A 13,575-nucleotide genomic window follows, 5' to 3' on the forward strand; every position below is an offset into this window, starting at 1 on the left:
TTTCAAGTAAATACTTCAGGTTTCAAATAACCACCAACACGTATTTTCAGCATACCAAGAAATGAATAAAACCAATCTTAAACCTCATAATAAAAATAAGAACATTTTTGAGGAGGCCTATGTATATGAACAATAAATTTCTTCCCAAGCTGAATAGAAGCATTACCATAAAAAATTACCATTCTCTTATGAATTCCTTTAACCCACAATACTGCAAATAATTTAAACAGAAAATTAATTAATTTAACCTATACAGGGGAGCTCTAAACAAGAACATTTTAAGGTTTGTTTAAAATAACTGATTTACTGCACACCTGTAATTCTAAATTACACCACCAAAAAAATACACTGAAAGGGCTGAGCCAGGGCATTCGTAGCAGTATGCCAGGGGAATATGAGAACCAGTTTGGAAGTATCTGAATAAACCACCAGGCCGGCCCCACACTTAATACAGTGCAAAATAGGAAATTGAGGTGAACTGCTTCTACATCCAGAAACGTCATGGCTGCTGCTACCAGCTTTAAGGCTTCCAAAACTGACTTACTGAATGGTAAAGCAGTAAAAATGTCACCTACTTTATCCATCATGTCCCAAAACTGGTTCACACACTCCTAAAAATAAAAAATAATTTGGCCTGCAATCTCTTACAAAATTCTAACAATTGCATTTTCAAAGCCACATTCCTGGTTCTTGGAACTACTATACCTTATTATCAATGGAAGTAGCAATTCAGCGGTTCAACCAAATCACGAAAACACAAATTTGGGAGTTATTCCAAAATCTAATTCGAATGAGACCCAACTGTACTGTACAGAAATTCTAAGCTTGTGTTGAAGCAGCAGTCCCAAAAACCAAGAACACTGCATCTGGGATGCCACGTGACACGCCCTTCAGACGAAAAGAAGAAACTTCACTCTTGCCCTAGGAGCATTGGCAGGAATGATTTGGCTGATCGAGGCAGGAAAACAAATCTCACACCGAAACATTTTTCCATCCGTGTTATCTGGAGAACTACTACACGGGAGCGGCCTACATGACTGTACAGAGAAGTTCGCGATGCCTAGTGCCTCTGGCATGTCATGGTCAAGGTTAAGTGATGGGACGATGATGGCAGTGGGCCAGTCATAATTTCAAAACCCAATGCTGGGAGCACCAGTACACATACCAAAATGGCCTATCCAAGTGGCATCTCTGCCACTGAAGTGTTAATCATTGGACAATTCAAACTTGAATCTCTTTTCATTATGAATGCTCCAGAAAACCAGTATCTTTCAGTCCTTCAAAAAGACTCCATTAAAGGGTAATTTGATTCTAGTTTCCCTTGGGGGAGACCTCAAGGCATCACACAAATTGTTCTCGATCAATACTTTTGTCTAAACCCGGGCTGAGCAATCTCTTCAGCCCTGAGTGCCACCAGCAGGGCCAAGAATCAGGAAAGAAAGAAGACAAAAGCAGCAGAACGAGAATGTGAAAAGGAAGAGGATCCGTATGGTGTGCACAGGGGGTGAGACAGAGGACCTTGGGGACAACCGGCCTCCTAGGACCTCCTGGTGGCAGCAGAGCTTCAGGTGTACCCTGGCCCTCGCCCTCGCCGGAATCCAGACACCGGGCGGCTACTGCTGTGCGCCGGAAAGTACGGCATTACAAGGCAGATGCCTTATTTTGAGCTCTCCAATTGCCAATCTAACCCCTGTTTCTTCCCAGGAGGGAAAAGACCAGTTTAAACAGAAGCTCATGTTTTAGGAATTTAGAATCTGAGCAGTGCAAGTTCCAACCACCAAATTTTGATCCCAGGAAGACATCCACAAAATTTAAACAAACTACCTTCCCCCCAGAATTAAAAAGCTAAAAAAAAAAAAAAAAAAAAAAAAAAAATTTTTTTTAAAGAAAAGGAAAAACCTCTCCCACCTAATATGAAGAAATCAAAAAATTTCCTTAACACAAGAGGCTCCCCTCAAGCTTCATCGAAGCCCTATTAACCATATTAAGCCAGTAAAATCATTTGCAGGCCAAAGGACCATACAATCCACCCTGTTTGACACACAGGTGCAGGACCACACAGAAAAGGAGGGTGTAAAGCAGCTTAACTCTCAAGCCTGGACAGAACACATGCTCTACCCAGATCAGCTTCCACTGACAAAAAATAACCAAGGAATTAGCCACAGAAAAGATGACACATCAACCTTCTTACCCTACTCGACCACCAGTACCATTACCTTTTTCTTTAACCAGGTCTTTAAGTGACTGCCATTTCACATCAAAAGGTATGTTTGTAATGAAGGCTCTGTATCTTTTAGTTGGATTGGCATATGGCTCAAAGCGATTGCCTCCTCTTTTTATGTTTTTCTCCTTCCTCTTCTCATTCTGAGTAGGTCGCTCTCCTTCACTGAATTTGAAGGGGGAAAAAAAAAAAGGGTCCATATGTTAGCACGACATGAAAGACAGTATTTGATTTGCCAGATTCAGAATTTCACATAGTTACATCTAATACAAGACTAACACTGAGCTTGTTCTGAGACATTCAAACTTAAGTGCCCCTGGAGCAGAAAGGTACAGTAGTGTGTTCCTTAAAAACCATGTATCAAGAAGCCATTCCCAATCAACTGTGCTCTCCTCCACCTTCACAGTTCCCTAGGCACCAACTCCCTGCCCAAGGTGCTTTCATTTCATGCCAGAAACCAGACAAAAGAAAGGAAGATTTGCAAGATTTCATGGAACAGAAATGAGCTGGTACACAAAAGCCCAATCAACTTTAACTTCACAAATAAAACTACCTTTTTGCTCTGGGGGAGGGGGGAGGTTTTTTAAGTAGGAATATAAAATGGTACAGCCACTGCAGAAAAGTATGGCAGTCACTCAAAAAGTTAAAACACATATTTACCATATGACCCAACAATTCCACTCCTGGCTATAGACCCCAAAGAAGTGGCAGGAAAGAGCAGATACTTGTACACCAAATAATAATAATAATTCATAGTAGCCAAGAGAAACAACCCAAGTGTCCACCAACAGATGAATGGAATAAAGAAATGTGGTATAGCCATACAACAGAGAATTATTCAGCCATAAAAAGGCTGATACATGCTGCAACACAGATGAAGTCTGAAAACATGCTATGCAAAATAAGTCAGACATAGAAGAACACAGCAGAATGGAGGTTACCAGAAACTGGGAGGAGGTGAGAATGGGGAGTTATTGTTTAATGGATGAGAGTTTCTGTTTGGAATGAGAAAAGTTCTGAAAATGGACAGTTTCAATTAAGTGCACAACATTGCACTTAATTCCACTAAACTGTATACTTAACATGGTAAAAATGGCATATTATACATATATTTTACCACGATATTTTAAACAGGAAAGAAGCCATTCTCTGTACAACCCTAGGAAAACCAAAGCCTGAGCAACCCAGGTAGGTAAAAGACATTACATAGCAAACAATCCTGCCTTCAGCAAAGGGTGAATGACTTTTTTGGCGTGGCTTTTCCTGTAATATGCTTTACCTTTGTGTGTCAGGAATCTTCATGCCGTAACACTTCATTTCTAAGCTCTACAGATACAAATTCAGCTTAAATTAGAACGTGGCATAGGTTTGACAAGAAAAGCCAACTTCCAAAGCACAGAACCAGACACTAGGCTGGAAACCTAGGCGACAGCACAGAGAAACCGGCCAGCGTGCAGCCGGGGCAGAGCCCACGTACTGGCCAAGTGAAGCTACTCCATGAGCTACCCACTCATGTTCAGCCCTCTGTGGCCCCAGGCAGACACCTGTGAGAAGTGATCAGGAACAAATGGGGATCCAACAGTCACAGGAAGTTCTCTCACTTCCTGCACTGTGTCCTGCACTTTCTGCTTACCAAGCCCTATGTTTTCCACCAGTGAATATCCAGAAACTCCCAAGCCACAGAGTTTAGCAGAGACTTTGTGATCCATGACAAAAATGGGGGGGGGGGGGAAGACTGCGGTATCAATGATTACAAACCTACCTTCATTTAATTAAAGGGCTGATCTTTGTTCTAAGATATGTCTTTCTTGCATGGGAGAACTTTAACATATTTACTCGGGGGGAAAAATTTTTAAGTAAGCTATATGCCCCACATGAGGCTTTAACTCATGACCCTGAAATCAAGAGAGTCACATCAACTAAGCTCCATCAACTGAGCCAGCCAGCCACCCCACTTGGAAAAATTTCAAGTTATCAACTTAGCAATATTTTTGTAAACCTCAAAGTCGTTTCTGCTGGTCTCTAATATCCAAACACAAGGGTGGCAAGTGGTAACCCAGTGAAAGTATCCTCCTAGGCAAAAGTAAGGAAAGCCGCTTCCTCCATGATTTTAACTATACCAACATGCAATAAATAGACTTTCTTCACAGAGGCTGGCAGATGTGGAGGGGTATGGCCACTCCAGTCCCCAAATTCCTAGACTTCTTTCTACTCTGTCTACCCAGGTTAACAACAGATCTTCTCACGCTAACTGCACACCCCAAGCAGATCTCAAGGGAATCACTCCACCACCAGAGGCCACCTGTCTATTCCACATGAAAGTCCAACACCAAAGTCGGCTGAAGAGTGTATTGCCAACGTGTCTCTTATTCCCGGCAGACAGGAGGAAAGTGTTAGTAAAAAATCATAAAATGTAGATCAATATGCATTCATGGACCTACAGTGTTTGTGCATAAGAAAGTATTTTAATATCTACTTTCTTTTAAAACCTAAATACTCTATAGTCTGCATTAAAAAACACCCTGACACAAAGTCCATGGTGCAGCAATAGCTCCAGGCTGTGTTTCCAGATCTGCTCAGCTCATCTATTAGTTAGATAATGTATAAATAACTATACACAGCTAAAGCAAGTAACACAGTGTCCAGCCCATATTCTGCAGACTACTACGGCTAAGAATAAGTTAGCCACCCTGTCCAACCACAGAAGCTGGGTATGTGGTTTGGGGTTAATCCGTATCACATGGCTTCACCATCAAGAAAGCAGCTCATATGGATTACGTCCAAGATGTGAGCACAGCACTCTGTACCCAAATCCTTCTCTGGCTAATCATTTCCACTCAGAGAAGTTTCATCCTAAGTAAAAAGGGTCAGAACTATCATCTCTCATCACTTCCAGCTTCTCAAAAAACTGATCTTTTTTGTAAATCCAATGATCACCATCAATTCTTTTTAAAAAATATTTGTATTTTCTACATCCAGTGTGGGGCTCAAACTCATAACCAAGATCAAAAGTCACATGCTCTACTGACTGAACCAGCCATGCGCCCGACCCTTTCTAAATTTTTTAATTTTTATTTTTCTTTCATTTTTTCTTTTTAGTTTTTAAGTGATCTCTACACCATCAGCCCTTCTTGACAGGATTGTAGACCAGCCTCAAAGAAATCTCACTCAAGGCACATATTCAAGTACGGAGAACATGAGGGTTTTAAGAGTGGTATCCTGGGAGCGCCTCAGTGGTTCAGTCGGTCAGGCATCCAACTCTTGATTTAGGTTCAGGTCATGATCTCATAGTTCGTTGAGTTCAAGCCCCCATCACAGTCTGTGCTGACAGTACAGACCCTGAGTGGGTGCTGACAGTGTGAAGCACAAGTGGGATTCTCTCTCCCCCACTCTCTTCCTCCCTCAATTGTGCTCTCTCAAAACAAACTTAAAAAAAAAAAAAAAAAAAAAAAAAATGGTATCCTGAATGTCCAATCTGATTTTCTCACTTATCTTCAAGATAAAATTGGGGGGATATTATTCTATAGCCATAAGATATTTATAACACTTAATTCCAAAAACCTTTTAGAAGTTTTTAGGGGCACCTGGGTGGTTCAGTTGGTTAAGTGGCAAACTCCGGCCCAGGTCATGATCTCAGTTCATGAGTTCAAACCCCACACTGGGCTGTGTGCTGACAGCTCAGAGCCTGGAGCTTGCTTCAGATTCTGTGTCTCCCTCTCTCACTGTCCCTACCTCACTTGCACTCTCTCTCTCAAAAAAAAAAAAATTAAGAAAAATTAATAAAGGAAAAAAAGAAATGCTTTTAGAAGTGAATTATATTTTGTCATCGATAAAATAAATTGCTTACTCCCAAATACCCCAAATTTAGATTATAGACATTAAAAATGTTAAACACACACCTACCATATGACCCGATCATTCACAGCTAGATACTGATGCAAGAGAAAATAAAGCATATATTCGTACAAAAACTTGTACCTAAATGTTCACAGCCACATTTGTAATATCCCAAAACTAGAAATCTGTCTACTAAACAGGTAAATAAAAAACCAAATTGTAGGGGCGCCTGGGTGGCTTAGTCGGTTAAGCGTCCGACTTTCGCTTAGGTCATGATCTCGCGGTTCGTGGGTTCGAGCCCCGCGTCGGGCTCTGTGCTGACTGCCAGTTCAGAGCCTGGAGCCTATTTCAGTCTGTGACTCCCTCTCTCTCTGACCCTCCCCTGCTCACGCTGTCTCTCTCTCTCTCTCTCCTAGAAATAAATAAAACATTAAAAAAAAAAAAAACCCAAATTGTAGAATCATAAACTCAAATACTACTCAGGAACAAAAAGTAAAAAACTATACCCCACAAAAAGGAATCTCAACATAATCCTACTCGAACAAACCAGACCAAAAAAAGGAGAATACAGGATTCCATCATATAAAATTTTATATTTGAGATAATCTAATCTGGTAACTAATCCACACCAGGGTCTCTCAATCTCAGCACTACTGGCATTCCTGCCAGAAGCTTTGCTGTGTGGGGCGGCCACGAGCATCCCTGACCTCTACCCAGAGGTTCCAGGAGCAACCCCGGCCCTCAGTCTTAAAGGTGAAAATCAAAAATGTCTCCAAGACACTTCTAAATGTACCCTGGAGGGGGGGGGGGAAGGTAGTGAACTATGCTGAGAACCACTGATGCATACCTACCGATGGGAAGCAGATCCACAGTTGTTGGAGTGTGGGAGGATTCCAAAGATCAAAGAGGAGAGAAAAACTTGTAGGGGTCATAGATATATTTATTACATGGATTCAGTGAAGGATTCACAATACTGACACTTACCAGGCTACAAATTTCCAATATGTGTGCTTATTGGGCCAATATTTTATTATCTATTTTGAGAGAGAGAGAGCACACAAGCAGGAAAAGGAAGGGCAGTGAGAGAGGGAAAGAAGAGAATCCCAAGCAGGCTCCACTGTTAGCGCAGAGCCCACTGCGGGGCTTGATCACACAAACCATGAGATCATGACTGGAGCTGACATCAAGAGTCAAACAAGACTCAGATGCTTAACTGACTGAGCCACCCAGGCACCTCAGCAATACAGACTTTTTATAAAGTTCCTACTTATGTTTGTGAAATTTCAAACCTAACTCCCATAACTTGACTTGTAACTCCAACATAAAGTAAAATTTAAAGTTATCTTTCCAAGAGACTAAAGCCACAATAAGAGATATACCCTGGCCAGCTGAACGGCTCACTAATGTTGTTTGCTAGCTGGCTCTCAACTCCCAACTTCAATAAACATCGTCTCCTCTGGCCCCCAATCACCCACCTTCCTTAAGTTCTAAATAGGCACAATACAAATAAACTTTTTTCTAACACTCTATCAACCTATCTCACGATACAAGAAAAATCAAGCCTAAAATATGTTAAATACCTTCCAAGTCAGTAAGATGAAGTATGTATGTTTCACGAGCTCTGGAATTGCCTCACTGACTGCATTCTTGGAGAATTGACCATTTTTCATGTCCTGCTCCACCATGCTGGGATTATATCATACCCAAAGACCACAACTAGGAAGACAGAGGGCTCCACAAAGAAACTGCTACATTTGCTGAATTCCTACTCTCTTTCTCTTACGCCTCCATGGCATTCAATGCTCTCATTGCTTTTAGTTTTTCAACCAAGAGTGCAGTCTGGGGGCGCCTGGGTGGCTTAGTCGGTTAAGCATCCGACTTTCGCTTGGGTCATGATCTCACAGTTCGTGGGTTCGAGCCCCGTGTCGGGCTCTGTGCTGACTGCCAGCTCAGAGCCTGGAGCCTGTTTCAGTCTGTGACTCCCTCTCTCTGACCCTCCCCTCCTCATGCTGTCTCTCTCTCTCTCTCCTAGAAATAAATAAAACATTAAAAAAAAAAATTAAAAAAAAAAAAAGAGTGCAGTCTGAAATGGCAACCCCAACACCCTGAAAACCTGATCGTATCTCTGGAGGGAAAGAGTCTCTCCTGCCCTCAATTCCCTTGAGAATCACCGCTCACGTTCAGTGCTCAGCTCCTCTAATGTGTTCAGTGTTCATAGCACTACTCATGGTCCCAGCTCTTTACCTCACTGGTTCTTTAGCAGCAAAACCAGCATAACCTGCACCCAGGATAGCTCACAGGGATGCTTTGACAATCAACAAACAAAAAGCAGCTTGGTAAAATGTTAAGCACAGTATCCAAAGGAGCAGTATGACTGGTAACCAAGCAGCACATATCCAGGTCTGAACCCAACGTCACCAGCTCTTTGCTAGGCCTCAGTTCCTCCCTTACTATCCACACTTACAGGACTGAAAGACACTCGGCACACAGGAACGATGGCACTGACAGATTTGGTACCAGTAATTTTCATGGGGATGGATTCACTCCTGGCCTTCTACCATTACGCAGTGATTAAAAGTCCACCAGGGCAGTGGCTGCAGCCACCTAGACACTGCCACTACAGACTACAAAAGGAGCAATTCAGCTTTCAACTGACTGTAAAACATGGTAACAGAAGAGCCCATCTGAGAACCCCAAGAAGAAACAATCTAATTTTTGCGGAGTATCTCTTTGCCTGGCCTCGAATAAAATAAAAAGTAAAAGTGAGAAGCTGGCAGCATGTGTTCAAATAATCCAAGGCCCCCCTTCTAAAGTTGACCTCACAATGTTATGTGCCTCAAAATTCCTTTTTATCAACTACACACTTTTTAAAGTACAGCAAACACTCAAATCACTGCAAAGCAGAGAACCACGGTTTAAATAAAACACTTCCAGTGCCTGTGTTTATTTAGAGAGGTTACCAGGGTAACACTGTGGAAACAACAAAGCCCTTGGAGTCAAGATGGCCACCCAACTCTCTGGGTCAATTTTCCTTAACCTGAGTTTTCTCAATTGTTTCTTTTTTCCCCAGTTCTAAAACAGAGATAACACACCGTTACCTCCCTGGGAAGCTATACTAAAGACCGTTTATTTCTGAAATGACCAATCCACCTCTCAATTTTCTGATTCAGCCACAAGATTAATCTGGAAAAGAAATAGGTTAAGTCACTGATTTTAAATATATGGTGTAACCTTTACTTAAGTGGGGGCGGGACACCTAAACCCATATATAGTCCTCGAAAATGAATGCTTTTCCCCCAACTAAACATACTAAATATACTCTAACTCTGAATCTTGATGGCCTTTAGATGAAAATTTCTCATCAAAATAAAACAAGTCCTCCCACAGCCAGGAGAAAAGGAACTGAAAAACAAGCTTTCCTATGGGGTCCTAATCAAGCTTGCTTGTTCATTGCCTTTTTGGAGTTCAGCACACTCCACTCCCGTACAGACAGGTCAGAAGAACCATTTCACTCCATTCCCATCCCTCAAAGACGGCTTTCAAGATAAAAACCTGGATTCCTCAGCCAGGAACTCGCTGCCCACCAGTTGGCCTCCAGTATTTTAGCATAAAATACTATAGCAGCTTCAGTTCTTTACAAGTAGCAAAGCAGACACCTAAATCCCTAGTCTTTGGACTCTCTCCTCCCTCCCCACTCCCCAACATCTTCTCTCAACCCCTCCAACAGCTCCCTGGGGTGGCCCCCTCCAAGCTTCCAGCCAGATAAATCCTTTTACTTCTCACTGCCTAATTACCCTACTACACAAATGTAAATTGCCTCCTCTTCTGGGCAAAGACTTTATTCCAAAGAGCTTGATTTCCTAAGCTTTCCCGCGCCAAAAAAAAAAAAAAAAAAAAAAAAGTTTTCCACCAGCCCCGTGAAACCGATCTAAATGTTGCTAGCTAATTAAAATATCCTCTATTAAGCAATCCTAAACTCTGGGTTCCTTCCAACAAGGGCTATTTTATCTCTAAAAACCTGTGGGTTCTTCCTAATAGTCCACATCTTAAGTGAATCAATCACAAAATGACTACCTGAAAAAGCACAGGGGAAAATGGGAAATTTGAAAACTGTACCCCAGCTGCTATCATCTATCATTAATCCAACTTCTCCCCAAGCACCTTCCAGCAGCACTTCCCCGTGATAAAAGCTTTCAAATACAAGAAATAAACGCCCCCAAATATGGCCCTCAAAAATCCTACAAAGCTCCGCTAAACACATGATGAAAAACGTCCAAATGAACACACATCTCTTCCCAGTTTTCAACACCAAAGCGTTGGAAATACTTCCGGGATGCCTTTTCTGTTGATTTCTCAGGACCAGTAAACACGGTATTTTGTTCCTCTCCACCTAAGGAGAAAGTTTAACAAAGCTGGCATTTATTTAGTGAACGCTCGTTAACAAAAGCAACTTAACTACATTCACTTTCAAACTCCAGTTACGCACGTTAAGAACTAGTGGGAAGGCAATTTCATAAGAGACAGGAAAAGTCTTATAAAAGCAACCAGAACCGGGGGGAGGGAGAGAGTAAGTCACTGCACAAAGGCCCCAGTTTGGGAAGAGGAAAAAGCTCCGGACGTGGACAGGGGAGCACAGCTGCACCACCACTGTGAATGCGCCTAATGCCATTGAAGGGCGCACTCGAAAATGGTTAAAACTGGAAGTTTTACGTTATGCGTGTTACCACAAGTATCTTTTTTTTTTTTTTTTTTTAGTTTGTAGGAAATCAAACGTGCGCCCGACTTCCCCTCTCCTCGGCGGAGAGCAGTTGGTCGTAGCCACCACGTCTTTCAGGTGGCTGTAATCAGAATGGGTGGGTTTCATGGGGACACAATTAAAACTGAAAAGCCAAGGAGCCCCACGCTGGATAAGAAGGTGACGAAGTTTGCAAGTGCGTGAGCCCGCCCGATAATGGAAAACCTTCCCCTGAAACACGGAAGAGGTTTCTTTTTTTTTCTTTCCGCTACTCTTTGTTTCTGGTTTCTAAGGGTGAAGGCCGAGCAGCAAGTCCGAACTCTACAAATACGTACTGCGCACCTGGGGAGGAGCGAGTGACGCGACGAGGGACTCGAGCCGGGGCCACCGCGCAGGGGTAGCGCGGTTCTGACCGAGGCACTTCCCGCCGGGCGGGGGAAGGAGAAAAGGAAGACCAGGCGCCCGAACCGGCCTCGCGGTCCCGGCCGAATGAAACCTACCCGCCTCGGCTGCCGTTTACCGGGGCTCACCGCGCGCGCAACCCTGCGCGCGCACTCCCTCCCCTCCCCCCACTCCGCGGATCGGGAAACTGAGACCCCGGGCGGTGGGGGAAGGGGGGTTGTGAAACCGCTCAAACCAAGGTCACCCGACAGGCGAGAGGGCCGCGGACTCGGCGACTCCCCGGCCCGCGCCATCATCCCCGTGCGCAGGGCCCCGGCCGCAGGCCTCGGCGTCGGGCCCGGCCTAGAGGGACCGGCGGGGTGGAGGACCGAGGCCTGCGAGGAGGAAGCGACCCTTGAGGCGCCCACGGGGCCGCCCGGCTTCCCTCCTCACGGCCTTGGCCGCCCCCACCCTCGGAGGGCCCGGCGGGGAAGGCCCGGGCCGAGGCCGCGCCGGTGGGAGGCCGCCAACAGACCTAGCGGAGCCGCCGCCGGCAGCCGCCAAGATGACCGGCCCGGGACAAGGAGCAGTGGAGTACTCACCCCTTCGGGACCGGAGCCCCGTTGCCGCTTGGCACGCCGGGCGCGCCGCTCTCCTCCTCCATTTTAGGCTCCGTCGCCGCCACCTCGGCCGCCGCTTCGACCCCTGCCGCCATTTTCTCCGCGTCTGGGCTTTGTGTGAGGGAGCGGGCTGCACGGCGCTGCGCCTGCGCGCTCACGTGACTCGGCGCGACCAGTAACGCCTGCGCGCGCCGAGACCGGCTCCCGCCTCGTCCCCTCCCGCCACGGGCCACGCCCCTGCTCCGGGCCACGCCCCCGCCGCGCGCAAGCGCACCCCGGCAGCTGTGATTCATTCATTACCGCGACGAGTTTGCTTAAGGCACCTAGAGGATTCTCCACCCGCTCTCAAAGTCTAGTAGGAGAAAATGTCCCCACCTCCCCACCTGGACCTACTCATTTCCAGCTTTATGTAATCAGAGCTGGTGCAGAGGCAGCGAGGAAGTTCTGTTTACTAGAATATAAAGGAGTTAGCTAGGCAAGGAGGGCAGGGTACTGGTCAGGCTGGGCAGAACTGCTGTGCAAAATGCTGTCTCCCTAAGCAAGTATCGTCCTGCACCAAGAATGTCTGTGGCCTCTGTCTGCCTGGCCTGTCTCCCTACCACAATGGGAGCTCCTGGGTGCAGAGCTCGTGGCCTAAATTCCTCTCACCGAACCCATTAACCAACAACCAAAACATGTGGCTGAAGATTTAACATGTGCTCACAGATGGTTTTTTTAATTCTTTTTAATTTGTGAATTTATTTATTTATTTATTTATTTATTTACTTATTTATTTATTTTGAGAGAGGAAGAGAGAGGGAGAGACAGAGAGAGAAGCCCAAGCAGGCTTCATGCTGTCAGCTCGGAGTCCGAGGGGCTGGATACCACCAACCGAGAGATCACGACTTGAGCCAAAACCAAGAATCAGGTGCTCAACCGACTGAACCACCCAGGTGCCCCCAACACGGATGTTTCTTGAGTGAATTAACAAGCAAGAATCCAAACATGATGGAAGAAATTAGTCACAGGCCAGGAGAGCCCAATAACCTTAACTGGGACCCCTTTCTGCCTACCCCTGGATTCCTTTGTCCTGAAGGCTTGGCTCCTCAGGAAACAGGTTTTCAAAGGCTGTTACAGGATGTGTCCTGGGGAAACCTCATTGGCTTGGGAAGAGGCCAGAGCCCAGGAGAATATTCAGAGGCCTCAGGCTCCCTTTCCCCACAACACCCAGTGTCTTTGAAGTGCTTCACTGAGCCACCTTGCAGACGTTTCCATCCAACCACCAAACTCTCTCTGGGTTTACAAAGGGAAAGTTCTCTTTACCCCTTCTCTCACGGAATGGCTACAGATCACCACGCTCTGGGGGAAGATTTCATCCTCCACACCATCCTGGCTGCTTAATTCTTCCTGGTGATTCTGCCCCAGGCTGAGAATTCCAGGCCCAGAGAAGAAATCCAGTAGCTCGGCCTGACAGAGGATAGGCCCCACTCCCACATAGTTCCCAAACCCATGTGTCTCACAAAATTCCCTCCTACCACCCATCTTCAAGGACCTCCTCCTCTCACATCCACTCTGCTCTACTAAAATCTCCTGGGGACACCAACGATTCTCCCGTGACCCCACTGGAATCTAAGCTTACTATCCTGTCCCTAGACTGGAAGGGTCCCTGGGGCAGAAGGAGCCTCACAAACCTCTGAATTCCCTTGCTCAGCAAGGCTCCAATGTGGTGGAAGAGACCATAACAGTCCATCAGAATGATGAAGACAGGTCGGAATCGAATGCAAAACAGCAGGGATGGGAAG

At 45.3% G+C, this 13,575-nt stretch overlaps 1 protein-coding gene across 5 annotated transcripts in view; it reads right to left on the minus strand.

The window, feature by feature from the left end:
* Nucleotides 1–11,919, minus strand: part of HNRNPM (heterogeneous nuclear ribonucleoprotein M) — a 40,236-nt gene extending 28,317 nt beyond the window's left edge. For 4 of the 5 annotated variants that reach the window (XM_039251652.1, XM_039251650.1, XM_039251651.1 and 1 more), the window contains exons 1-2: nucleotides 11,777–11,919; nucleotides 2,217–2,386 (exon numbers count right to left, since the gene is read on the minus strand). In XM_039251652.1, the coding sequence (XP_039107583.1) occupies nucleotides 2,217–2,386; nucleotides 11,777–11,889 (283 nt within the window). In that variant the 5' untranslated portion in view covers nucleotides 11,890–11,919. Of the gene's footprint in view, nucleotides 1–2,216; nucleotides 2,387–11,776 lie in introns of those variants that run through there. The other variant, XM_039251653.1, reaches the window with a different exon arrangement.
* Between the last annotated feature and the right edge of the window lie 1,656 nt (nucleotides 11,920–13,575).

This window comes from Hyaena hyaena, unplaced genomic scaffold (genome assembly GCF_003009895.1).
Source record: "Hyaena hyaena isolate Hyena2069 unplaced genomic scaffold, ASM300989v1 scaffold_396, whole genome shotgun sequence".
Taxonomy (NCBI): Eukaryota; Metazoa; Chordata; class Mammalia; order Carnivora; family Hyaenidae; genus Hyaena; species Hyaena hyaena.